Here is a 27558-nt window from a genome sequence, read left to right as displayed (position 1 = left end):
AATCATACCATATACTAATATGTAATTTATTATTTTTATCCTTATATTTAAGCACACATAATGTTTACAAATCATATGTATCTATTTAAATAGAATGATAAAAATAACAAATCATATATTAGTGTGTGGTGTGAGAATGATATATAAAAAATTTTAATATTCTTATAAAAATGTTACTTATCATCTCATACTATATATGTATATGTGATTTATTATTTTTATTATTCTATTTAAATATATATATATATATATTTACATATCAATATATTTGTATTTAAATAAAGAGATAAAAATAATAAATCGCATGTTATTATATTCGTCAGAAGTTTTCATATTCTTATGGTCACGCGTTATCCGCGACATATCCAGCGAAGCGGACTCCAAACCTAATTATAAAATATGGTTAATTCACGAGAAATCATTTTATTTTCGCCTTTTGAAATCCGCCGCTCGCTCACACCGCAATCCGCATCATACAAATACGCGGTTTCGCTGCATACATACGAACAGTATCTTCTTCTCGAAGCATCTGTGTTTTCGCGACACTCAGGAGTTATCGGCGTTCTCGAAACCCAGCCCTAAATTTCGCTTGGCGTCTCCTTCATCGATCACGATTTCCTTCGGACTTCTGCTCTCAAAGAGGCGTGGGTTAGTTTTTTATGTTTCTCTTTTTGTTTTTGCCATAATTGCACGTGCAAATTCTCTATTTGCTTGGTGAGAAAACGTGGGATCAAGATGTTAAAGTTTTTATCTTGACTTAGCATTAGCATGGAACATTCAATTCAGCGTATCTAGATTGGTTAGGTTTGGCTGCAGTGGAGCGTTAGGTTCTCTATGGTTGAAAAGGGGGGCAAATTATATGAGATTCGAGTATATTGCTTGTTTTATATGATCTTTTTTTTAATTAATTTAATTGGTGCTTAATTTTTAGGCTCAATCAGTATATTTAGATACTCGAGAAATATTCTCGGTTTTTACAAGTCAATAATTGATAATTTTGATAATTGATTAAAATGGCTATTTTTTATAGGCAAAGAAGGATTAAAATAGCTATTCTTCTTGGTTTAATTGAAACGTTATGATGAATTTTCTATGTACCTTATGGTTAATATTTGTGGAGTTAATTTATTGTTTTTGAATGAGAGTCTGAAAGGGGGATTTTTTTTTTTTTTTTTGTTGGCTTTGGTTTATGTGATCTCCATTAATATTTCATATAATTTATTGTTTCTTTTACTTATCAAAAAAGAAATATTTCATATAATTTATTGGCTTTTTGTTAATATGATTGCCACATTACTTTGATTTGTTAGTTTATCTTTTGTGACTGAGCTGCATACTCTCTTTCAGATGGCTGCTAAACCTCTTACAACGGAGGCAATTGCTCTTACAGAGAAGAAAATGGACATGGCATTAGAAGACATTATCAAAATGTCTAAAAAACACCAAAACTAAGGCTAAGAAGCCACGAAGGGTTCCAGTAAGATTTACACGCTATGAAGTGTGCTTACCAACTCATGATTTTATGGTCATTAAAGCTGTATGTATTTGGTTGTTTTTGTGATATATGAATGTTATGTCCATGCAGAACAAGAGTCAGAGATCTTCAAATACTCTTGCTCAGGATAAATATATGAAGGTGAAACGTTTTATGGACACAAGATCCTCCCTTAGACAGGTCTGCGACAGCCAACAGTTGCTGCTAAATTGCATTACTTGCTCATGCTATTTGCGATCTCGTGTTTCTTTGTCTAAATTAAATATGGTAAGCAGGGGGTCTTGGCACAGAGAAGGTCGAATTTCCAGGGGAGCCATTTTCCTCTGGCAATTGAGGTTGCACGGAAGGCTGCAGCTGCTACGCTTCGTAATAGAAATTTCAGTCGTAACAGGGTGGCTAATTGGAACAAATCAAGGTCTTTCATCTGACAGTTCTATTTATTTCTTCCATATACAAATTGGATTTTTTGGGTAGTATGGTTTGAACCTCAATTCTGGTGTTGGTAGCCACAATTACCATCTAATGGCATTATTTAATTGTGGAATTGTTCCAGGTAATTGGGTAAATCCTGATTCTTCTGTAGTATTGATCAGCTTCCCATTCATGTTTACCAAATCAAATAGTGTCATGGAAGTCCTGCATATGATTTGTTTCAGTGTGAATCAGCCAATTTGGGAATATTTTCAACTGCTGATGGTTTCTGTCATGCCAGCCTTTATAGCTGGCTTGCATCATAACCTTTGTTTATGTGGTGTGCAAAGGAAGTTGTAGTTGAGTAGTGCATGTCTAATTTGATTATGGATATGCTTGTTCGAAAATCGGAGGTTTGTTATTTGGATTGGCTGTTGAAGCAGTGGATTATAAGTGATAAAAAGGGACATGACTGGATGAAGATGGGTTGATGAAAATGTGAAATCAAGTGTGATATGGAAGTTCACACAACTGTATTATGCGAAGAAAGCTATCACGTTTGCACTGACAAGTTAACATTCTGCATTTTAAGTGGCTCATTGCTTTAAAAAATTTACATGATTTGTGGCGTTGTGGATGTTTTCTAGTAATTGAATTCAATGCAGCAGTCTCTATCTTTCTATAGCCTATCCGAAGCTTTCAGTCATCTCGTCACATGTATTGGTATTCTTCCATATGATCCATGGCAAGACCTGCTGCTTTTCCTTGATCTGTCAGATTGTTCATTCTTGAGGTGTGATAGGTTGTGCTGGTCCATACAATTTGCTCTGGTCCTCCATCCCTGAAGCATTGTTGGCCTTCATACACTGATAATTTTTCTTGGAAGATACTGCTGTGGGGAAATTGACACCCTTCAGTCTTAAGGCCTCTTAATCCGGAGATTTCTGCATTTTGGAACTTGTCTGGATTTTCTAGTCCATGGGACTGACACCTCATCTCTGCTTTTCTTGTTCTTTCTTGCTAGCTACCTGGGTGATTGGGTTGTCATCTGTTTTATCCCATGGGATGCAACTAAAATGGATATTTATGGGTCAACTAAACACAAGTCACGTGTTTCAGGTTTTTGTAGAGTGAATTTCCCGCTTGGGATATTGGAAGTTTGGATAGCTGAATGTCAAGGAGTAGAGTTGTGCTCATGTTATTTATTTTCAAATTCTTTAGTGGTTGGCAGCTGTGTTGGCAATGTAGTTTTGTTTTATCCTAGTTTTACTAGGTGTAGAAATTGGATACTCATTGTTCGGCAATAGTTACCGTGAGTGATGCAATCAAAGAGTTTTCAAGATATCAGATTTGGAAGTCCCTCAGCAGAGTCTTCTATTTATTGAACTAAATGCTGAACGAGCCACTGTGGTTTTTCAAGTCCTGCTCCCTTGTGATTGTTTTACTTTTCCTCTCCGCTTGACCATTGTGTGAGGTCTGAACTCTAGATCGGGCCCTTATTGGTAAGGGCTGTTGTATAGAAGAATCGGTACTGCAGGTGTCACTTTCTTGAAGCGACTACTTTTTTCTGAAATGGTTTGTATTAGCATTATGTTAGTTGGCTATAAGACATGATGGTAAGTCACTAGACTCAATTGAGTGAGCATAAATCTGAGGGTGGTGGTATAATTATTAATCATCCGTATTTGGTACAGTGCGTTCTGAATTCTACCTCGTTGGTCTTGCCTCATGATGATATGTTCTGTTTAAGCTATCCAATCATTATTTCTATCTCTCGGTGCAGGGGTGGTGCTCCAGTGGTCCCGAGGAGGGCTCCAAATGGAGGATCTTCTGCTAAGGTATTCTTTTATGATGCTGCCTAGGACTTCCTCTCCTTGAAAGTGATTTATATGACATTGTTAAGTAGGATTAGGAAGCGTTAGTTGTTGTACTACACTGAAGAAAAGAAGAAAAGCTAAATATTCTTTATTTCCATTGTTTGGCATACAGGAGAATGATTATTGTAGGTGGTCTTCCAATACTTCCTTTTCAAAGTAAATGATATTTGGGGAGAGAACATAATACCTTTTCTTTCATATCATCCCACTTAAGCCAATGAAGATATAATATAACCTTATATTATCAACAAGAAGGATGTTAGTGGCTTCTTTGGAGTAGTTATACATTTTTACGATGTAATGGATTTTGCAAGGATTCAAGTCATTCATCAGACTGCTATGTGGCTATTAATCTCACTGTTCATCATGCTATGCAAAGTCTTTTGCGTTGACGAGAATTATATGTTGTATGTGCAGTCACAGCTCATGCAGCCGCAGGAGGCAAATGCAGTACCGAAGCAGAGGTCTACGCTGGACTCACTGTTTGCAAACATGAAGGAGCAAAGAATGAAGATCATGTCACAGCAGAACAATGTTGCACAACGTAACGGTGGTGCCCTGCGAAGACCCCCATGGGCAAGAGGCCAAGGGAGCAACTAATTCAAATTACTTTGACAGCTGGAACGGATATCTTACTGTGTAAAGACAAGTCATGGTGGTCATGTATACTGGGTCTGCCTGCACATCCAGTTGATCCGAGTTGGAATACCGAGAGTGCCCAAGTGCAGAATCTAGGGCCGTCCTCTTTTTCAATTTCTTGTACTACCATTTCCTTTAACATCTTGACGATGGGTGATTTGTAATTCCTTTTAGGCTTGCCTTGCACTGTCAATGTATAGCACCTTTTTACGGAATGTGGATCCTTTGCTTGATTTCATTGCCTTCTCTCTCTTTAGAATATAAGATTTTGGCCTGTTCGTTTTGACCGTTTGCAGTCTGTTTTTCTGTGTCGTTTGCCTGGGTTTGATAGATCCTGTAGGTGATAGCCCCGTTACCTTTCCAGTGTTAAATAGGTTTAGAAACTGCACGATGAAAGAAGGAACCATGTTCAAAGGAAATTATGCTTCTAAGGATGCTGCACTTCTGGAGAGTTTGCCTTGTAAAGGTGACTTGGGAACTCTCTCAGTCTTTTAGGTTGCGTTTGGATATTGAGTTAAGTTTAATTTTTTATGAATAGTAGTGAATTAAGTAATAGAGAAAATTATGTGGGATTTATCCAAATCGAGTTTAAAGTTTGTTTAAATGTTAAGATAAATTTAGTACTTTCTATGGAAAGTTGAAAAAGATTGTGGATCCTATGTATAAAGATATGTTAAGTTAAAAAAAATTGTGGATTTTACGTATAAAGAGGTTTTGAGTTGAAATAAATTTAATAATTTGAGAGTTAGGTATTTGGATATAAGATTCAGTTTAAAATTAGATTGAATTTAGCTGAATCTTACAACAAATACAATAAACCTCGATGGTCTTGGTTTTATATCTGAGTTAAAATTTGAGATTGTTCTATTCAGTTGATTAATTTTAAATGATTAAAAAGACAGACTATCATGAACGGGGGTGTAGCTCATATGGTAGAGCGCTCGCTTCGCATGCGAGAGGCACGGGGTTCGATTCCCCGCACCTCCATTTTTTCACAAAACACCACCTTGCACGCAAACAAACCTTCATACCTGACGGACACCCCATATCTCCACTTGTCCTCGGCCTCTCGTTCCTAATCTTTATCCTCAAAAACTGCCAACACACCTATATTACTAAAGGCATCAAAACTGCCACTTTTCAGCTTCTCTTTCGTTCCAACCTCAAATACCACCAAAATGACACTCAACTTGGGCTCCCCTTGGCTTTCTCTCTTCTCCCACCCCTCTCCTTCCCTCCCCAAAGTCTCTGAAACCTTTCCCAACAACAACAGCACTTCTATCTTTCCTCTCTTACTATGCCCCACCAATTCCTTAACTTTTGCTAGCTTCTCTAAGGCCCTCAAGACTAGAGCCTCCCTGAGTGAGAGCGAAAGTGGGGTGTCTGTGGACTCGTTCGTTTCGCAGCTGCTGGACGGGGACTTGCTTGCTAAGGTCTCAGGTGCTAAGGATGCCACTGAAGCATTGGAGATTATTGCTGACAAGTCTGGGAGGAGTGGAGGTGTTGTGGAAGTTAACGATTGTCGCTTGATTGTATCGGCCGCGCTTGAGCGTAACAATGCGGAGTTGGCTTTATCCGTTTTCTATGCCATGCGTGCGAGTTTCGATAATGGTACGTACGAGGTTTATGTTGTACAACTTGTGTTAAATATATACTTTTTATTCTTTAATGAAAGCTTCGGCTGTTACTTAGATTGTTCAATTTACAATAAGTTTTTGATTGATTCCGGATCTTTAGGGCTGTATTGTTTTGCTGCTGATGATATATATCTGATGCTCTGGCCATGATTTTGTAGTGATATTACCAGTTTTTCTAAAAGCCTAACCTTATGTAAAATGTGAATTTAAATGGGAGGTAGAATTGAGTAAGATCAAAGGGGTCACTTGCTCCAATACATGATAACCAGTTTTGTAAAAGCTTAAGAGTGAATTAATCGCTCAATTAATATTCTAACAAATAGAACATGATACATTATCTGTGTCCCAAGGTAATTGGGAGTCACATCTTGCTTTATTATCTGACTTGGAGCCCGTCTAAATGATATTGCTGGATTATAGAATATATTTGTTGCATTCGGGTTGTTATAAGAATTTGCGGTACAAAATGTCACGTTCGGGTTTGCAGCATTTTCATATGGTATCTCTTATTGTATGATTTATATTTTTTTACATTGTTGATAAGTATACACGGGCAGGTACTGATGAAACCACCCCTTTTGTTGAGAGATGGAGGTGGACCAGACCAGATGTGCATGTTTACACATCATTAGTTCAGGGTCTTGCAGTGTCATTGAGGGTTTCGGATGCTCTTAGGATAATTGAAGATATTTGCCAAGTGGGAGTATCACCTGGCGAGGAGGTATGAAGCCAATTTTTCTTTTTTCCTTTTCTCTTACCTAACTCATAGTTGCTGGCTGCTCCCATCTCTCTAGTGCATTTAGCATTCTACTGGAAATATCCTTGTTATTAACTCAACTAAAAAAATGGCCTTCCGCTGTTTGTAGCCTGGAAATGGGAGTAGCCCCGACTGTAATGTCATTGACTTGACGTGTCTGCAATTGATCCTTTTCAGGTCCCTTTTGGAAAGGTTGTGAGATGTCCAAGTTGTACGATAGCTGTTGCTGTTGCACAACCCCAACATGGTATTCAGGTAATAGACAGAAAAGCTTCAATAATGATCTGGTTCTCACTTGATGGGGGAATACCCAGGATTGAATAGTTGATAGAAAATAATTCTACTCATGCCACACATGCTGTGCACCTATAATGCTAAGAGTTGATAACTGAATGACACTTGTTTAAGGTACACACTGTACTTCTATGCAGATTGTATCTTGTGCAAAGTGCCGCTACCAGTACGAACTTATTTCTGGTGATATAGTTAGTATTGAGTCAGAAGAAATCAGGTTGGTTCCATCTGGTTTGTTTATTTATTATAAAGTTTATCAATTTGTTTCCATAATTCTAGTGCTGCTGTTGTTTTTGTTTATATTGCTTCCATTCTATCACTCAATTTACACAATGGATTTTGTATTCCATAGGTTAGCACTGGCAATAGCCAGGAATTTATTTGGATTCCATTTATTTGTGATGGCAATAAATCATTATTTTCAATTCAAAGTGAATATGGTGCCATATTCACTTGTAAATGAGATGATTTCTTGGAATATTATAAGCATTAGATATGTTGGCACATTTTAATTCTATGTGGATCACAGAATATAGTTGTGCATGATGTTAATCCTGGGATATTTCACTGCTTCTAAGGATATCCTCCTGCCGAACGCAGCGTGGATGTTCCAGCATGGAAAAGAGGGCTAAGATTACTGCAAATAATGAAGCAAAGTAGTCCTTCTGCTGTTCATTCTATCGTGGTATAGATTCTCAATTTAGAATGTTTAACTGGATATTCTTTCCAATTTTCAAATCAGTAGTCATGTGTATTGTGTTGCTTTTAGTCATTATACCCATGCAAGCCTGACCCATTGCTTACCTATTTTTTATTTGCAAGTTGCAAGTTGCAAGAAGCTAAACCAAAACAGAAATTCTTTGGTACATGAACTTATTGCCAATCACCGAATATGCAAGAGACTGTCAGTGCAATATGCCGACAACATTTGAGCTTCTCCCTCTAGTACATCTGAAAAAATATCATACCCATCAATGACAACCTTAGCTGCACTTGCCTTGTTCTTCCCTCCACACCTCATTTGATAATACTTTACCCTTCCAAATCTCAGGTAGAGACTCCTTCAGGCATGGCACGAACGCACAGATTTGCCACAGAAACTGTTGATCTCCCAGCACAACAAGGAGAAAGGGTTACCATTGCTGTAGCAGCTCCATCCAATCTTTATAGGGAGGTAGGTCCCTTCAAATTCAGTCCAAAAGCTCCCAATTTCTACCCTGGGGAGCCTCTGTATCTGACCAACCACAAAGATGGCCGGGACTCACCATTGTTAAGAGCTCCACTAAAAGAAGGAAGCTCATCATTACTTAACCCATCCATCCTCTTTCCTCTTCTTGCTGTCTTGGCCACTGGTGATGCTGCCTCTGGGATTATTGACCCCAGCTTGCCCCAGTTCCTTTCGACTGCTGCAGTTGCATCACTTGCTGTAGGAGCTACTTTAAATGCTTTTGTTTTCCCCCAGTTGAATCAAGTAAGCTTGTTTTATTTTGTCAAATATCACATTTCCCTCTCAGATTCTCGTCTTTCTTGAGATTTCGAGTTTCTATGAAAGCCACCATTTGGCTCTTTCATTCTCTTTAGGGCATTAATAATCTCTAGTTTCATATGTATCTGCTTTTCTTTCCCCTTTTCCTGTATCTGGCATTTGAAACAAGTGGATAAAGAAATGGGAGTACACTGCTCCATATTACTTGTATGTTTGTCGTGAAAGAACATCAATATTTGTGATAGAAATTCAGTATTCTTTAATTTGACTAAAGATGATTCTTTTTAGTTGTAATCTGTACATGTGTACCTCTTACATATCATATTGTGCAAATAAGTTTAAATATAGCATTAAACCTTCCCAAATCATGGGTAGCGGATTCCTTCAAATATACTCATCTCTCTCAGATTTCATTTCTGTTGAAACTTATGGAGCATAGCACCAACCAGTTTATTGCATATTTAAAATCAAGCTAGCAACACTTTTTCAGACGGTAAACTGGGGTATCAGTATGTAGACAACCTTTAAAATGGTTTCATTTACCCTTGTTTTTTTTTTTTTTTTTTTTCATTTCCCTTTCTGATTTGCTTTTTTCTCTTTATTTTTGTCCACCTGAGATTTTCCTAATGGAATGTATTAAAAAAATTCATCTACCCATTCTTCATTGATGTCAGCTTCCTCAAAGATCTGTGGATGCAATTGCTATCAAGCAGCAACTTCTATCCCAATATGATGTGCTCCAGACTCGCATCAAGGGCCTAAGAGAAGCAGCTGAAAAAGAGGTATGATTCCATGCTAGTTGTTGTCATTGCAACTTTTATCTCAATATGATCTGCATGTACGCCCTGGCAAGCCTTTTTTTTATGAATAAAAATTTTATTGAGGGAAGTAACAAAGCAAAGCCAAGTACACAAGTATACAAAAACTGAACCTATTACAAGTCAGGAGCTAGAAAAAGAAACAAGAAAATCATTGACACTAAGTTCCATTAAATACAATAGCCAAGGCCCACTGAAATAAGGAATTAAAGAAAAAACATCTAAGTTCATCCACTGAGCATTCGATATCTTCAAAGCATCAACCATTCCTCTCAATCCCAATACACCACACAAGGCATAAAGGAATCATATTCCAAACAGCAGCAATCTGCACATTACCCTTTATACCTCTCCAGCAAGCAAAAAGGTCCACCACCCTCCTAGGCATCACCCAAGCAAACCACACCTATTGAACACTTAATACCATAACAACCTGGTCACATCACAATGTAATAATAGATGATCCACTGATTCACCAGGTTTCTTGATAAGAAACACCAATCCAAAACAATTAATCCACGCTTCCTGAGATTATCCAAAGTCAAAATCTTCCCTAAAGAAGCAGACCAGCCAAAGAACGCAACCTTTTAAGGCACCTTACTCTTCCAAATACTCTTCCAAGGAAAAGAGTGAACCCCATTCGGCCTAGACAGTGTCTTATACCAAGAACGAACTGAAACTTCTTGTTATCAGTAGGCATCCAGACCATCTTATCCCTCAAATCCCTCCCGAGCTGAGTAGCATACAATAAACCAAACAATTCAGAAACAGCCCCCATTTCCCTAGCATTCACAGCTCTACAGAATAGAACATTCCAATGAGAAGAGCCACTAGAACAATCCAAAAAGTCGGCCATAGAAGCATCCGGATTCTGAGAAATATGAAAAAAATCTGGAAAAACAGCACAAAGAGCCCTACTACCACTACCATGGATCATGCCAAAAACGAATTCTAGAACCGTCCCCAACCACAAAAATAACATGTTTAACAAAAGCATCCCAACCTCATATTTTTCCACACCCCGACACCATAAGTACCTCTTGCCACCTTAGAAACCCACCCACCCCCCCCCCCCCCCCTCTTTTTCCCCATGCACTCCCGCATTTAGAATCAATCACAGCTCTCCACAAAGAATCACACTCCTGATGATACCTCCACAACCACTTTCCTAGTAATGCTTTATTAAAAATACTCAACTTTTGAAACCCCAACCCACCGCATAACAAAGGAGTACAAATCCTACCCCAACTACCCAAATGAAACTTAGCTTCCTCCCCTATACCTCCCCACAAAAATTCTCGAAATAACTTCTCCAACTGGTTTGCCACACCAATCGGAATGGGAAATAAAGACAGAAAATAAGTAGGAAGGTTAGACAATGTACTTTTAATAAGGGTGATTTTCCCCCTTTTGACAAATACAACATCTTCCAACCTGCCAACCTTCTCTCTACCTTCTCCAACGCCCCATCCCAAACTGTACTGGCCTTGAACGTAGCCCCAAGGGAAGCCCAAGGTAACTAATCGGCAAAGAAGAAACCTAACAATCCAGAATACTTGCCAACCTACTCAAATTTCTCACCTGGCAAGCCTTGTAATAAATGCATTTCAATTCCAATTTGTATTCAATAATCATGTTTGACATTAAAAAAAAAATGGCTGGGTTTTCAAAAATGAAGGATGTCTCCGGTTAATGGACATGCCTCCTGTTAAGCAATTATATTGTGAAACAGTGCTCATGAGTTTAGGCCTCGTTTGTTTTCATAACTCCTCTCAACTCAACTCAACTCATCTCATCTCATCTAATCATTACAATTTTTCCAAATTGTCACACAAAATAAAATAAACAATTCAACTTTTTCAAATCCCAAAACAAAAATAATATTAAAAAAATATATTCTAACAATATTTTATTCAACTTTTAACTTTAATCTCAACTCATCTCATCTCATTTGCGAAAACAAATGAGGCATTAGTCTTAAATCTTGACCAAATAGACTAGCAAGCATATCAAGATTATGTACATGAAGTCCATCCACTCTTATGCTTTAAATATATTTGTAAAATTAAAATCTCTACAAAAAATTTAGCTGCACTGAATTGTTCCATACATATGTGCTCAAAAGTTTAACGTTATTCACATGTTACTTATGCAGCGTCTCATGTAACACCATCTGAAGATGGTGGTGCGATTGGGTAGAGCTTATGAGCTTGAAAAATCATTCAAACTAGTAATAGATCTTAAAATATACTGAAAATGTCCAACAACTCATAGTTGAAGAAAATACCAAAAATAGTTGTTATCATCCTCTTGGAATCTTCTGAATTCGGTTCATTGAGAATCCTGCAAGGTTAAAATCCTTTTACACCGAAGTAGCTTGAAGTTCCATTTGAGAGATTCATTTGTTTTCTGTGTAGGTTTGGATGTTGGCTCGGATGTGCCAACTGGAGAACAAAATCTCTGCCGTGGGAGAACCTTCTTATCGGTGAAACCCTCCTAACATTATTTTTATTTGCATAATTTTAATCTATTTGTTTGATTCATTATTTCTTGAATTTGATTTGAATGTTAGTGTGGTATATAGGTTTGGAGATCTCTGTTATTTGAAGTGTGGTCTCTGAACTATTTTTGGTTATATTTTAGCGCTCGAAAAAGTAGAGTCAAAAGAGTGCGAGAAGGCTTGGAAAACTCCCTTACGGGACTGATTGAACTAATTGATAGCTTCGCAAGAGTATGTTCCTATATGACAAAAACCATAACCCCACCCCCAGTCTCCCAACTAATTATCTCATTAAAGTTTGTTTTCCAAAGTATAAATTGATGTGTGATGATGCCATCCATTTTACAGATTTCTTCTATGATTGAAATCGAAGTAGAATTGGACTCTGATGTACTTGCTGCTGAAGCAGCAAGCAATGCGGTGCGCAAAACCTGATTATCTACTTCTATAACTTGATCTGAAAACTGTAATCTAATCCAACTCCATCATTCTTATTTATAGGAAAGTATTGCAGAACAGATACAACAAATAATGGAGCTAGAAAATCTTGAAGAGGTATGTTCTTTCCACTTGGAAATACATTTTTTTTTTTTACCAATTGTCAAGGCTAATTGAAATTGTTTTTGTAAAATTTATGTAGAGCTGGAAGTTTTACTTATCAAAAAAAAAAAAATTATGTAGAGAAGTCCTCCACTGTTGTAACCTGCATGCCTTCGTGTTTTTTTTTTTTTTTTTTTTGTTTTTTGGTCTTATTGATATTTGGTTTTCTTTACAGAGATGGAGACTACAAGCTGAAGCAAACGACGAGGCAGAAAGACTGCTTTCCCAACCTGCCGAGCAGATTTAAACACATGGTAGGCTATTTTCCTCAAGTATCCTCCTCGTGGCTTGTCTGCATTGCTGTATCCATTGGATGTCTCCACTCCAAAAGATAATTTTTGCTTGGATCAATCGAAGAGCAGTCACCATTCGCCTTACATATTACCTGAACGATGCCAAACATCAACCATTATGAACATGCCAGGAAAATAATTTCATCTATGCAAGATTGTGGAAATGGAGGATGGTGGAATCAGAAGGTCTGTATTGGGTTATTGCACACAGATAAAGACTGTTCCAGGAATTTCAGGCAGCACCTATTCGAGGATTAAGCTATTATGATGTAAATTTTGAATCGGCTTTATTCTTTATTGAGATTTCCATATTTACCACCTACTTCGCACTTTAGTGTATTTGTGAGTTGAAATTTGTCAATAGTAATGAATAGTAGTGAGATGAGTTGAGATGATCTTAATAGTAGTGATCTCAACTCATCTTTCAATCCAAACCGGCTCATTGGACAATGGATTTCTCCTGTCCCGTGCTCTTCATTTTTTAGGCCAGTGCACTGTTTATGGTGCTGCGTTATCGGGCATCGGTCAACCGGTTACTAGACATGAGAAAAGAGAAGAGCAAAATGTAGGCCTCGTAAATCTTGTTCCAGTAATCCCCCGAAATTCAGTTATGAGTAGATTACAACACATTTCATCTAGATTGGAGCATGTATCTAGGGATAACTACTGACACTGGCTCGGCAAACTCGTTGAAAAACGAAACCATTCATGAGGATAAGGAGAAACTACTCATGTTACGGGCATGAAACTACTATTGAAATCTAATTCACAAAGCTTCAGAATCATAATATCAACTTAAAATTACAGAAACAGTTGGAGTTCACCCCCAAAATCGATCTATAGTAAGATACATTGCTCTACAGAACAAAAACTTTCATGCCTCCTTATACCAGATAGGAGGACATAAGATTCCAACTAATTTTCATGTGGGATGGCATTGATGCCACAAACCGAAGGAGATCTGGCCTCGAGCTAAGTGCAGGATGCAGGTTCTCTGACTTTTGATTCAATACCGGAAGGAACTTTGCGATGTTGGGAAGTACAAGCTCTCTACAGTGCAGATGTAACAAAGGGACTTTAGACAAAACACTTCCCTTCTGAACATCCAGCCCTTCTGGCCTTCGCAACTTGTAAGATTTCCCAGTTGTTGGCTCAATATCAGCCCGAGGCATTTGCTTCCATCTCTTGTGAACAAACCAACCATACTTATAATCACCAACAATTGGAGTGCCAAGAGCTTCAGCACAATGGACACGGAGCTGTAATAAGATGATTGAAATTAGATCCTCCGGATACAGAAGTCAAGAGCTCCATTAGCAGATGCTGGCCTCACTGATCACATAGCATCACGTAAAGAGAAAAGGAAGGGGGAGGGGGTTGTTCCATAGAGTAGGTGAGAGCGAGTGGTTGGATAATGGTTAATTATGCAAGGTTGAAAAACACCCATGAATCTCTAAATGCTTTATCGTAAATCAACTCCAAAACTTATTTTGAACAACTGGAATTTTAAACACCCTAGGTTGCCTCACACTTGAACGTCTTTTTACCAGTCTATATGAATAATTGAAATCAACTTCAAGGGAAAAAATAATTGTAAGTGATGCAAGTTCAACTTCTATGACCATAGAAAAATTAAGTTATCAGGTATACCGTATGCTACATCTTTGATGTTGAAACCCTCTAGGAAAACATCGATAAAAAAATTTAGTAATATTACATAAACAATTGGCACAAATATACATGTAAAAACTTTTTAGTCTCGGTTCTCTGATGATTATAGACCCTTACTCTCATGAGCATAACATGTAGAGGGTGAAAAGTGTATTCCACCCTCCAACTAATGGGTGATGTACGCTTCACTGTACACTACCAAAATTGAGACATTGATCCCTTCAACTAGCAAAAAGCTACAATGCGCACTGTTAAGATTCAGCAGTCAAGACTGTCACATCCCCTATTTTCACTTATTTTTCATCCATCAAACACAAACCACTAAAAAGTTAAAATGCACATGGTTAAGATTCAACTATCATGATTATGCCACATCACCTATTTTTAGTTTTTACCCAGTTTTCATTCATCCTAACGGTTAGAATTGGAGGGGGTGCTATTTAATATTTATCGTTATTTGCTAATTGAATGGTGCAAAGGGTAAGTTTTGCAGAGTATGCTTTGGTAGTCTAGGGTGAAAAGTGTAAAATGCCTATTAGTTGAAGGGTAAAAAATGAAAAGTATGTTTTCCCCGTTGTGTAAATTTAATTAATATACATGGCCAATAGGATGTTACACCTTAAAGAAATTAAGACTAAGATTTGGCCTTTGACTTTAAATATTTACTTAAGAAGTAAGGGCACTGCCCTATGTGTACGTGAGAGAGACCAAGATAGAATGTGACAAGGTACCTGATGCTTTCGGCTAGTAAGTGGACGTAGTTCAATCCATGAGCACCCATTTATCACTGGACCAAGAACACGGTATTCAGTTATGGCCTCTTGACAAGCTTCCAAACCTGATTGATGAGCCAAGATGACCCTCTCAGTCTTCCCATCATTAAGAAGCACCTGCAATTGATAGCAATAGAAATACATTCAAGTTGTTACATGTTTTAGATGAATCCATTTCTGGAAGTATAATTGTTGACACAGACAGAGACCTTTGTAAGAGGAGCACAAATTAAGCCTTCCTTTTCCCTGGGTGAGCCTATGACCAAAGCCCAGTACCTTTGATATGTTGCTTCACATGCATCATTCCAAGCCTAAGATTAGGTATAAGCGTATTAGTCTTAAGACTAAAAAACTATAAGCATTAAGCTATTTATCCCCATCGTATGCTAGAAGTCACATTCACCACCCCTACTGTACGTATACAATCTGTAGCTTGGGTCTTAGTACCTTACAGGAGGAATTTGCTTTATTAACGTCACTGAATAGCCACTGAAGATGATCTACACTTTCTTTTGTTCTCCCCATCAAGAGAAGGCCACTCTGCTCTCGGTCAAGACGATGAACCTAACAAAATAGCTCTATGGAATCAGCAAACAGAAAAGCTGCTAAAGAGAACTAACGATTTGAAACATAACTATTTGAATTGGTAGTGGAATCGTAAGCAGCAAGCCAGAAAGACTCTAGAAGCAAACAGAGAAAGTATTATCACAGCAAAACCTTTTTTTTTTTTTTATAAGTCACAGCAAAACTTTTGAAATGCCCTGAAAAAGATTTAATATCCTGCTTTAAATGGCATGATTATTAATTAAAAAAACAGTAATACTGCATAGAGGACTCGAGTTCGAATGAGTAGTGGGTGATTAAACATGAGTTGAGCTTGAGCTTATGGCCAAGTTATATTTTATGTTTACGAATAATTCATTTATTTATCAGACAACTATGAGCTTGTTCACGAGCTATTTTAATTTTGACTAAATAGATTACTTATATTATTCTATAACTTTATCCATAAAGTATGACAAGCCAACTTTGAGTTTTTGCAAATATCTTAATTTTTATTTATTCATGATTAAACTCATAATTCCTCTTTGTAAATTTATATTCTTTTACCATAAAAACAATAAATACAAAGTTATACAAGTTGTATCGTTTAAATAATCGATCATAATTTTCTATTCACAAACAACTTATTTAATAAAACAAATAGTCTTATTTATTTGCAGCTTAGTAAAGCATATCTAATAATCATGTTTTTTTGACCGGTAAAACATTTGATCTTTATAAAATGACTCCCAATTAATATCAAAGGTGACACGATTTTCATTAAGAACCTTGTGCTTTTAAAAACGCGAATACAAGAAAGTTATCAGAACCGGAGATTTTCGGAATTGGACATTTATTTCAGACATTCTAAAAGTATTAAAAATATCTAAATGGGGCCAGTAGCACCTTTAACATATCAGATTCGCCCCTCAAAATATGTGTGTATGAAAAGAATTCAACCACAAAATTGAAACATGGAACATTCTTTTGTTCCTAAACACCAAATATAGCACATATCTTCTTCCTCAACTAGTCACTACCCTATTCAACTAACTTCCTTACCAACTGAAGCAATTGCATATGGACCATCATTAACCAACAGAAAAGCAGCAACACTACTAATAAAATAAATGCAAAGTCTTTTTTTCAAATTTTATTTACAACTTTCTTACACAGTAATAATTTTTTGATAAGCAAAGAAATCATAACAAACTAAAAGCTTACCAACTTTGGACCCTCATCATAGTCATAAGACAAAGCAGCAGCTGCCAATGCATCCATGCTGTTATGAACTGGCAGATTCCCCTGAGAAAATAATTACATATAAGATCAAGTGGCAACAAAATATGCTTAAACAACAATCTAGCACCACAAAGAATAGGAGTGCAGGATACAAACCTTAACTGGAAGTTTCGGGGGCTTGTTTAGCACAATTATAGCATAGTCCTGAAATTCCAACCACCGAATAACATATATCAATATGAGCACAACTGCACAAACAATACAGAACCAACCAAACGATGTAACCATACAGAATTTCAAAGAAGAAATCAGAGAAAATGTAGAGTGAGATGGAACATCATATCTCACCAAGGTTGAAAAGAGTCAAGATTATAAGCATAGGAGATAAACCCACAAACAAACCCATACGCATCTATATATAATCAGTGGTATCAGGGATTCAAAAGGCAAACAACAGGACTATCCGTGAATCAACTCAAATAACATGAAAGGAGACAAGATAGGAGCTAAATGTAAACGTGCCTTGTACTTGACAAGCCTTTGCAAGTACTGTATCTCGTCCGCATTTGGATATAGTGTCCCACTTGGTATAGTGTCAAATCTCTTAGAAATCCTCGTCTCAGCAACCGATACAGGTATATAAACTCTTGCCCCGGCCTCCATGACCTCATTATGTTTGATCTGTAGGTCAGCTGTATGTTTGCAGATGAAGTTACCCACATAAAATTGCATACGGCCAACAAATAGAATTGAAAAATAAAGTGGGGAGAGAGCAATATGGTGGAAAGTGAGAACGCAAGTTCAAGATCAATGTCTTTAAGTCCACAGTTTATGACTCTTGGGTTAGGAAGGTATTCTAACGTATTGTATCAATACCCGTATCAAGAACTTCCCCAAGTGATAATTTACCCACACAAAGTTCATAATGAAAATTATGATTGGCTTTATGCATCCGCACCTTTCTCATCGGTTTCATTTGTCCTTCCTCGTCAACATATGAGTCTTTCGAACATGGGCATTCCATCTGGACCTAAAAGAAGAGGAAAAGCATACAAGTCTGTGAATATACTCGAATTGAAGAAATCTAATAAAAGCACCCCCCCCCCCCCCCCCCCCCATGCATTCGATTACATCCCAACTGAATATGAATAATACTTCATTCCATCAAAGTCAGTACAGATATACAGGATATGATTTAAAATCAGCCCACCCCCAACATGATTAATTCCATCGTCATATATTCCAAATCAAAACAAAAGGACACTCCACATTTCCCTGTCTCATTCTTTTTCCGCAAATTTAGTTGTGGCGTGCTCGTCCGAGCTAAAAAAGCACGGGCAAAAGATACATTGAAGCATAAATTTGACGACTTTATCATGATTCCTCATAACCCAGAGTAATTAACCGCAGAAGTTTTTAATAAGAAATTATCACAATGCTCACAAGGCCTTTGTTGAAATGACACGAAATTGCAGAGCCGGGGATCTCATCAAAATAATACTTGACCCAGCTGATAGCAGTGACGCGACCAGGTTGACCGCTGGCCGAATTCTTTACGGGCAAGGGGTGACTAGGAAATGGAGGCAAAGACAGGAGTTGCCGAGGCTTCGGACCCTCTTTTGGTCCACCCAACTTGGCAATGTTGTTGGATACCCGGATTACTGATTCAGCATAAGCGGGTGGCGGAGGAGAGATCCTAGAGTAGTGCCTGATAATAACAAGCCGATGAAAAATAGTTTTCCACATTTTCTCACATATGCTAAGCAGCTTTTAGAACGTATAATTTTTAAGAAACGGTGTCGAATCTTTTAGGGAACCGTGCAATCTCTTCTACGACAGTGATGGGTTTCTTTGACAGCTTACGGCACCGCACCGTACCGCCGCATCAACGCTTTGGAGGATAAGGGAAGCCTCTCCGGCGCCGAGTTCTTTCGATGTTGCCAGAGGATGGAGACCAAGAGAGCAGATAGAGAACATTTTAGGGAAAGTATTCTAAACAATTTTGCGCTTATTATTTATATTATTTCTTTTTTTATGTTATTATTTAGATTTACTGATCGCCGCAGTAGCTCTGTGTTTGCTGTTAAAACAGGGCAACCTTCTCTCTTTATGCATGATTTTAAAGACAAAATTATCATATTGAAAATGTTATAAACAAAATTTTATTTTGAGAAATTTTATTTTTATTTTTAGATAAATATGTAATTTATAAAAAAAATATATTTTTAATAATACATTTTATTAGACTTAAAAATTATATCTTTTTTTTTTTTTAATATGACCTCGTACCCTCCATTGCGCATCCTAATGTGGTTTACTAATATTTGAATTTATTATTTTAAAATATAAAAACTAATTTAAGAATTAATAAACATGACCATAGTAACAGAATTTATAGAAGGACGGCTGTGTTAAGAGGATTACAGATTTGTTCTCAATAGAGAATTTCTAAGCTTATGCTGGAAACTGATCTTCTCTTTGTGAAAGTTTTGAAATTTTCTTTAGAATTCTTAACTAATTTTGCTTACATTCTTAATGATATTAGAAGATTGATTTAGAATTTTCAGAAGGTGCCATTTTTGCACGTAAATAGGTAAGGTAGCAAGGTTGCTCATCTTTTAGCAAGACATGCATGGCATGCAGAGAATATAGTTATATGGTGGGATTTTTGTCCTTTTGTATTTCAAGTTGTTTCGCTTGATATGCAATTTCTTGTAAGGACTTGATTTAATGGATGATCTTCAATTATCAAAAGAAAAAAAAAAAAAAAACAATGTGGAATGACTTTTAATTTAGAGTTCTTCTACTCAGCAGTTTTATATCACACATTTGATGAATGAAAAAATTAAAAAATAAAAAATAAAAATAGGTGTATAGTGCAAAACTATTGAGTATAATTGTTCTTTAATTTAACTCACATATTCTCCCTTTAAAATAAAAAGAAAAATTTTATTCCTCATAGTACACCATACTTTTTTTTTTTTTTTTTGTGGAGTGTGAATCGCGGTTTTTAATCCTTGGAATGTACGTTCTTAATCTTTTACATGAGATTGTAAATATCATTTAGTGAATTTTAAAAAATAAATTACGATGGGATATTTTATTGTGTAAAAAATTCTAAAATAATAATTATTTGTAATTAGTTAACACGATAAAAAATATATTTTAGTGCGTAAAATTTTCTAAATTATCATTATTATTTTCAAGTAAAAATAAAAAAAATATTGACTTGGCAAAATGTTAAATATTTGAATTGAAATCTTTTGTTTTTCTATGAGGAATAGTAAAGTATAGCATATAACCTTACAAAACCACGTTTTATCCCGTTTGGATGTGTTTGAAGCATCTGAGTGCAGTTCAATTTTAAACTTCGTTCAACATTCAAACACACAACCAAGCCTTCACTGAGTGCAGTTCAATTTTAAACTTCACTAGACTCACAACTACTAAAAGTAACTTTTTCTATTGCGTGTTATTCCATCTATTTGTTTCTCTTTCCCGTCAAAAATCGTCCCCTTCCCCAATCTCATTATCCCTAGCAAACTTGCATAAAATTGAAAAAATTGTCCTCATGAAACTAAAGCTCGACTCACCTCTCTCTCATACCAACCCAAGTGTTCATCATTTTTTTTGCAACTGCCAGCCACACAATGATCGAATTACATTGAACGACAAAGATTGTTGCCGACACAGCTATTCTGTTATGACTGTGGAACAGTGGGAACGAAAACAGATTGGCATGGTAGATAAACTCCTGCAAGCAACGTGCTCACACAGTGTATCTACATCCCCTACATTTGGCATGGTAAATAAACAGCTATGCTCACTTCTAGCCTATGGTAAAACTGATCCCTTGCTCCTTATGCTCTTACTTTAATCAAATCTGCCAATTTATTTTTCATTTGTACACAACCCGTGATCAGTTGTTAAATGCAAACAGTGAAAGTGGAGTACCGTTGTGGATCACTTGGTGTAACCTCATTCCCTTTATAAAAAAGCACCTATGCCGAAAGCACAAATCCATCTTCCCTGCAGCATTCATCCCTCAAAGCGGCGCTCCTCCATGATGAAGCTTCGCCAAAGACCTATGCCGTTGAAGAAATCAGCAAGCATGGCTCCCAAGACCCGCTCATACCAAGTAAGCAACAATCCACTCCCATTTTGTTAAATTGCACCGTACTTAATTTATTGGAATTTTGTCGAGCATGTTAGATAGTTTGTCGTTGTGCCATCTTTTATTGCATTTTGGGAGTTTTGAAGTACAAAATGGCTGCTTAGCACTACCAGAGGTCCACTGAACATAACTAGTTTGACTGTTGCTGTTGTGCCATCTTCCAACAGTGTTTTTTCAAAAGGTTTTTGATGCGGTTACAATTACTTTGTTTCTGATATTAGTTGCAACTGAGCATTTTTTAGAAAAAATAGAATTTGCTTATGGTGGAAACAGCGAGTGACTGGCAGGTTTGAGAGTAGCTCTTGTATGTTTAATACGTAATGTTGGATTGTATGTACATTCTGAACTGCAATGGTAACTAGTGTCTTCATCCAAAAATACTTCTTGTTGTTAGAGTACATATTTTATTTTATGTGTGTGTGGTTTGATGTTGTTGGAGAGCACATGTTTTTATCCCTCAATCTATGATATGATTCATTCTTCTTGTGATTTCCCTCTCAGATTTTAGCTGATTAATTTGATTTCTTCTATGATGTACATTTCTTCTTGTAAATGTTTTATACTTCAAGTGTACTCAATAAACAGTGGGTCCTATATACATATAAATGACATCACTCATCCACTAATTCTCTCTCATGTTTGTTTTTTTCATTGGCATTTTCTAGAATTTGTAGTTCTTCTGTGACAAATTAATTTAATCAAACTTTCAAAAATCAATTACATATTTTGGTGTTTGTCTATAAATAATATTGGTGTTTATTTATGATAATATTTTATTTTTTAATAGATTGGTGTTAACGTATACCAAAAAGCCACCATGTTTTTATTGTTGGCTTGGTAATGACCAGGTGATGACTTGCATAATTTCTTATATTTTATCACTTCTTAATTTTAAATTTTAGTCTAAATACCTTATTATTAGACTAAAATGTTAAAATGTTAATAGAAATCATTGGAATTAATGTGTATTCTTGAATTGAGTTTTTATTTATTTTAGGATACTCTTGAGCAGATTTTTATATTTAATTTCAGAGTTTATAAAAGAGCAAGTCCAAACCCATTCGAATTCAAAGGACTTTCAAGTGAGAAACACGTTGGAACAACCTAAGAACTTTCAATGAGTGTAGGACTCTTCAAAGAAGGATAATGATGGGGTTTGATAATAATTCGGATTAGAGTCCAAAACGCGCTAGCAGACAGCATGGACATACTTTAGTATTTTAATCATAACTTTCCGCTCCAATATCATATTGATGCGATTTTTGATGCGTTGGAAATCTATATTAAAGGGCTACAAAGTTGTCTCTAATACAGATTCTCAAATTCAAACTTTTGAAGCACGTACGTGACTGCCAAGTTGAGTACTAAAATTTAGGCGATTTTGTGTGCAGAAATATGAAGATATTAGGGTTTATTTCATACCCTATTTAAGCATATCATTAGCACGAAATTTGAGAGTTTTTTTAGAGGGGCATTTCTTTGGAGTTTTTCATTTCAAATGCTGTGGCTTGCGAGGGACGACACTGCAGACTGTGAGGAGCATTTTCTGTGTTCATTTTCTTATATTCTTCTCTCAGAAAAATTATGGTGAATTCATTTATGTTGAATTTAATTTTTAGCATGAACTAAATTTTCTTAATTCTAGAAAAATGATGTAATCTAGTTATGAACTATGCTTGCTTTTCTATGTTAATTTGAAGTAATTATCTTCTATGTTTCTCTAATTTATTCTGAACTTATTACTTCTATTTAACTGGCCATTAATTAGATGATTTTAATCTTGTGATTTGCTGTCGAAAGAGGGAATTATAGGATATATCTAGGATATTTCAGCATAGGTAATTATAGAGATCGAAAGACTTGTATGAACCTATGTAGTATTAAAATCATTGGTCTTATTGCTTTCTTGCTTTATTAATTTGCATACTCTTGTGTAAAATGATGAACAAGAATAATTTTCAATTGACTATCGAAAGAGGCTTTTGGATGTTTGTAGAGATTTGGTAAAAAATAAAGAGAATTAAATTCAATTAGTTAGATGAGTAAAACATAGTGAAGGATTATGTGAAATTGATTTCCTAGAAGTTTTCTTTCCCATTGATTTGATCTTTGAACAATATCTTTCTTTTCCTTTGAGTATTCTCTTTGAATTAATTTTATTTTAATTTACAATTACAAAAATCTTAGTGACTTTTCTAAATAAAGTCAAGATTAGTATAATTTCAATATTTGTCAAAAGTAAGTTACCAATCCCTGAGGACGATACTCTTCTCATCACTTTACTATAAAACTACGATATTGTGCACTTGCAGCTTTGTACCGATTACCAGGGAAGCCACCAGGTATTTTTTATGGTTTACTTCTAGCAATTTGAAAAAATAAATACACTGTTTATATAAAAAACAATGTATGTACTTGTTATGTTTTGACAATTGACAATTGACAATTCTTCTTTGAAACTTACTTTCCTAGTTGCTATGTTTAACTTGTAGCCATACTTCTTATGCTCATCCAGTAGCTCCTCATACGATGTATTACATTAATCAGTACAACTACATTACAAATAATATTTACTCGCATTTTAGGCTTGGATTCCTCTTCTGATATATTACATGCATTTAACTAGTCAACTTAAATCTTTGTGTTGAATGCATTTACCGTGGATATGATGCATATCAATACGTTCTCATATGGCTTGAAGTGCATTGTCTATTATTTGTATTGTCATAGTTGCCTATTAGCAGCATACTATGGATGACGTAGAGGTCCTAAGTAATCGCGATCTTTGGGCTAGTGGGTTAGAGGAGATGCTAGTCGACATGCTGTATCAAGAAATAATGGAGGGTAAATTAGTGGGGTCCAAAATTACCAACCGTGACACAATCCAACTTGCCACGTGCCTCAATGAACTTGGTATTTAAGCCAGTTGATTCATCACAAGTGAAGGGCAAAATCACCCATCTTAAGAAGATACAACACTAGTTTACAGATTTAATGGGCCAAGCAAGCATGGGTTGGAACCTTGTCATGAAAACTGTAATTGGTACGGAAAAACATTGGGCAAATGCTTGTCAGGTAACCTTCCTCTTCTTTAGGTCTAATACGTTTCTTTTTTATTTATTGTATTATGTAATAAATTCATGTCTCATTATATGACTAAATAATTTTTACTTTTTTTAGTAAAATCGTTTAATTGTTTTTCATTTCTTAGGTCCGGCCCCAGTGGAAAAAGTTCAAGACTTACAGTTGTCAAAACTACAATGTCCTCTGCGAGATTTTTGGTCAATAGGTCGCAACATGGGTGTTGCATTATGCCTTAACCCAGGAACCCCTCTTTATAGAGGAGGAGCAGCGACTGATGGATCAATTGAAGGCCTGAGAGCTTGTGTTGGGCACTGGCACATACTTGGCCATTGATCTAGATGACATCGAGATGATTGACTTGCCTCATGGAGGGGGTTGCAACCGAGGAATTTTCATAGGCGACGGAGAGAATTGGCTGGGCTGTCAATCTCACCAGAGCTTAGCAATGCGCTGCAAAAAATTGCCGTCAGCGCTGCAGCTCAAATGGAGTCGGATGCTAAGATGTACGCTGAATATAGTGTGAAGTGCAATAAAGATGAGGGTTCAAACAATGGGTCTGATGCAGCCTTTAGCAATTTTGCACAGTGGATGAAGTTTTTGCTTGACATTACCCCTTTGTTACCACCGGACGTTCATATTCAAATTTTAGTGTGTTGCTTGATTTTTCACGAGAGGTCTCGGTGGAGGAAGCCTTAAGAATGTTTTGCTACACGATCGGATATGATGTGGTTTAATGAAATGTGGCTGGCCGATTTCAACATTCAGTTAAAACCGTAAATTGACATGTCTACGCAGTAATGCAGGCATTATGTCGCCTATCACATCGAGTGATTCAACCAACTCAGATGATCGGGGGTAATGCCTTATATTCAAGAAAATCCCAAACATTATCCATGATTTGGGATAAATGTTTTTTTACATGAACTACTTTCGTAGGTTAATGAGTGGAAAGTGCACTTTAAAAATGTTGTAATTTATCAATACACTAGTTTGAAGTTTACTCAAATTTAACAAAAATATGCAAAAATGTCTTAGTACAATGGATGAGGTCATGATCGATGCATGTTTGCTGCTTCAGTAACTAATGCATATTTAAATTGGTATCACCGGATTGCCCAAAATGTTTTGTGTGTCTGTGATTTTGATATTAAATTCACATTCGTATATATCAGGTGGGAGGGTACAGCCCATGATGTTTGGGCATTAATCGATGCATTAAGGCTTCCGGGAAACAATTATCCATACCCTCTAGACGGTAAGTTGTACACATTATTTAATTTTCGAAATAGGAGTTTGTGATAATCTTTATATACTATATTTGTAAAAAATTAATGTTTCTACTAAATTCTCAAGTTATTATTATTTAGTATATTCTACATTTCCTTGCACCGAATAATTTATGCCGTTGTATCCAAGGGTAAAGTACCACAAATCTGAACGTTATGGCAAGCGTACATTCTAAAGATATAAATATCTATTTAATTATTGGTATTCATCCATTCGGGATGTCATTGAACGAACTTTGGGTGTGTTGAAGAGGCCTTTTTAAATTTTGAAGGCAATGTCCCCATACCTTCTAACACGACAATAATATTTTGTTATTGCATGTTATTCGATGCATAATTTCATCTACACGGTTACACCTCATGAGGAGCTCTTGTGTCATATAGCGATCCTAATGATTATCCAGCTATGCATGCCTGTGAAAAATCTCATGTTTCGGACATGTCGACTGCATCGACATAGACAATGGTTGCAACTAAGGATGTTATTGTACTACCTATGTGGGTACATAATACCGAGTAACAAGGAAATGCCTAATTTTTAACATGGTGCAGCAATCTTTTTGTGAATGTCAGCACCGTACAATAGATCGTAAATTGTGACATTTTATTTTATATATCGATGTTTAATGTAAATATATTGTTTTTTTATTGGAATTGCATATGTTGTTGCATCATAATTAAAATTGAAATACAACATATATTGAATATTGATTTTTAGAAATTTATACGTACTTGTGCTCTTACTATTTGTCAGAAATTCAAATTAAAAAAATTTGGGCACTAAAAATGTGGGAATGTAATAGTAATTTATTTTTCTTCATAGGATTTTGCGTTACGATAGTTTTATTTATTACTAAAAGAGATGAGTGAAATAACTATATTGCGCAGGTGGGTGAGTTTTTTTTGTTTTTCTCAAGCACAAAACTTTTTTTACTACTTATTAAATAATATGTACACAAATAATGGAATTAAATGTGGGCATGATATTGTTGTCTTTTTATTGATAATTATTTTATTTTATTTTTATAAATTTCAAGTTTGAAAAAATTTGCATACAAAAAGTTTTGGGAAATTATTTTTTACATGTACTGAGATAATTTATGTTTGACTTATGTTATTTATTAGTAAGCAATCTTTTTGTGAACGTCAGCATCGAACAATAGATCGTAAATTGTGACACTTTATTTACATATATCGATATTTAATATAGAGATATTGTTTTTTATTGGAATTGCACATGTTGTTGCATCATAATTAAAATTGAAATACAACATATATCGAATATTGACTTTTACAAATGGGTGCGGCTACTATGCCGCCCCAACTTGACTGCTGGGCATACTGCCCAGCGTAAAAAAAAAAATTTTTTCTCTTTTTTTTTTTCACATTTTTTTAACATATTTAAATACATTTTAAAAAAAAAATACACCAATACATTTAAAATCACTTCCTTAATCACTAAGTAAAAGATAAAAAAAAATTTGACCAGCAGTCAAATAAAGGTGTCAAAATGAGTGGGCATCCTAGTATTTTCCTTTACAAATTTCCTTATACCAGTGCTCATACTATTTATCAGAAATTCAAATTAAAAAAATTTGGGCACTAAGAATGTGGGAATGTAATAGTGATTTATTTTTCATCATAAGATTTTGCGTCATGATAGTTTTATTTATGAGATGAGTGAAATAATTATATTGCGCAGGTGGGTGAGTTTTTTAACAATTTTTTTTTTACTACTTATTAAATAATATGTACACAAATAATGGAATTAAATGTGGATATGATACTGTTGTCTTTTTATTGATAATTATTTTGTTTTATTTTTATAAATTTCAAGTTAGAAAAAATTTGCATACAAAAAGTAGTAGGAAATTATTTTGAAATTTATGTTTGATTTATGTTATTTATTAGTAAAATATTTAATAAATTAATTATCCAATCATTACAACAACTTCTCAATCATTAGTGTGATTCATAC

At 35.7% G+C, this 27558-nt stretch overlaps 3 protein-coding genes and 1 non-coding gene across 9 annotated transcripts; 3 read left to right on the top strand and 1 right to left on the bottom strand.

Moving 5' to 3' along the window:
* The first annotated feature begins 391 nt into the window (after positions 1–391).
* Positions 392–4660, top strand: LOC121234649. 3 transcript variants are annotated; one of them, XM_041130676.1, is made up of 6 exons: positions 392–642; positions 1348–1477; positions 1586–1675; positions 1771–1910; positions 3690–3744; positions 4201–4660. In XM_041130676.1, the coding sequence occupies exons 3-6, from the start codon at positions 1631–1633 to the stop codon at positions 4381–4383; spliced, it is 423 nt and encodes a 140-aa protein (XP_040986610.1). In that variant the 5' UTR covers positions 392–642; positions 1348–1477; positions 1586–1630; the 3' UTR covers positions 4384–4660. The 3 variants fall into 3 exon arrangements, 2 of the variants coding, with proteins under 2 accessions (XP_040986610.1, XP_040986611.1); XM_041130677.1 differs by having other exon boundaries at positions 1348–1498; XR_005934433.1 differs by lacking the exon at positions 392–642 and having other exon boundaries at positions 1351–1477; positions 2049–3744.
* A 676-nt stretch (positions 4661–5336) lies between these two features.
* TRNAA-CGC lies at positions 5337–5409 on the top strand. The gene has a single exon. It is a non-coding gene; the product is annotated as a tRNA-Ala (tRNA).
* A 69-nt stretch (positions 5410–5478) lies between these two features.
* On the top strand, positions 5479–13125 carry LOC121234595. 3 transcript variants are annotated; one of them, XM_041130592.1, is made up of 12 exons: positions 5480–6033; positions 6617–6780; positions 6994–7071; positions 7248–7327; positions 7711–7795; positions 8162–8581; positions 9271–9378; positions 11832–11899; positions 12058–12145; positions 12263–12334; positions 12416–12469; positions 12690–13125. In XM_041130592.1, exons 1-12 carry the CDS (start codon positions 5601–5603, stop codon positions 12759–12761), a joined length of 1722 nt encoding a protein of 573 aa, XP_040986526.1. In that variant the 5' UTR covers positions 5480–5600; the 3' UTR covers positions 12762–13125. The 3 variants fall into 3 exon arrangements, with proteins under 3 accessions (XP_040986529.1, XP_040986526.1, XP_040986527.1); XM_041130595.1 differs by lacking the exons at positions 12058–12145; positions 12263–12334 and having other exon boundaries at positions 5479–6033; positions 12690–12840; XM_041130593.1 differs by lacking the exons at positions 7248–7327; positions 7711–7795 and having other exon boundaries at positions 5481–6033.
* A 422-nt stretch (positions 13126–13547) lies between these two features.
* LOC121235922 (RNA pseudouridine synthase 3, mitochondrial) lies at positions 13548–19018 on the bottom strand. Of its 2 annotated transcripts, none has more exons than XM_041132362.1 (9): positions 18480–19018; positions 17995–18066; positions 17559–17717; positions 17193–17240; positions 17019–17099; positions 15699–15815; positions 15461–15562; positions 15210–15368; positions 13548–14066 (listed from the first exon to the last, which is right to left on the bottom strand). In XM_041132362.1, exons 1-9 carry the CDS (start codon positions 18780–18782, stop codon positions 13692–13694), a joined length of 1416 nt encoding a protein of 471 aa, XP_040988296.1. In that variant the 5' UTR covers positions 18783–19018; the 3' UTR covers positions 13548–13691. The 2 variants fall into 2 exon arrangements, with proteins under 2 accessions (XP_040988296.1, XP_040988297.1); XM_041132363.1 differs by having other exon boundaries at positions 17559–17728; positions 18480–18548.
* Positions 19019–27558: the final 8540 nt, after the last annotated feature.

This window comes from Juglans microcarpa x Juglans regia, chromosome 6D (assembly GCF_004785595.1).
Source record: "Juglans microcarpa x Juglans regia isolate MS1-56 chromosome 6D, Jm3101_v1.0, whole genome shotgun sequence".
NCBI classification, from domain to species: Eukaryota; Viridiplantae; Streptophyta; class Magnoliopsida; order Fagales; family Juglandaceae; genus Juglans; species Juglans microcarpa x Juglans regia.
The sequence above is the reverse complement of the archived record's forward strand: the minus strand, read 5'-3'. Positions and strand labels throughout refer to the sequence as shown.

Coding starts and splice junctions, on each gene's coding strand:
- LOC121234595 (XM_041130592.1), top strand. CDS start 5,601: ATGACACTCAACTTGGGCTCCCCTTGGCTTTCTCTCTTCTCCCACCCC. Junction 7,328..7,710: donor ATTGAGTCAGAAGAAATCAG/GTTGGTTCCATC, acceptor TGCCGAACGCAG/CGTGGATGTTCCAGCATGGA. Junction 12,146..12,262: donor TAATTGATAGCTTCGCAAGA/GTATGTTCCTAT, acceptor TCCATTTTACAG/ATTTCTTCTATGATTGAAAT.
- LOC121234649 (XM_041130676.1), top strand. CDS start 1,631: ATGAAGGTGAAACGTTTTATGGACACAAGATCCTCCCTTAGACAG. Junction 1,676..1,770: donor CAAGATCCTCCCTTAGACAG/GTCTGCGACAGC, acceptor TATGGTAAGCAG/GGGGTCTTGGCACAGAGAAG. Junction 1,911..3,689: donor GCTAATTGGAACAAATCAAG/GTCTTTCATCTG, acceptor CTCTCGGTGCAG/GGGTGGTGCTCCAGTGGTCC.
- LOC121235922 (XM_041132362.1), bottom strand. CDS start 18,782: ATGTGGAAAACTATTTTTCATCGGCTTGTTATTATCAGGCACTACTCT. Junction 18,067..18,479: donor GTCATTTCAACAAAGGCCTT/GTGAGCATTGTG, acceptor CTCTTCTTTTAG/GTCCAGATGGAATGCCCATG. Junction 17,718..17,994: donor AAATGAAACCGATGAGAAAG/GTGCGGATGCAT, acceptor GCTGACCTACAG/ATCAAACATAATGAGGTCAT.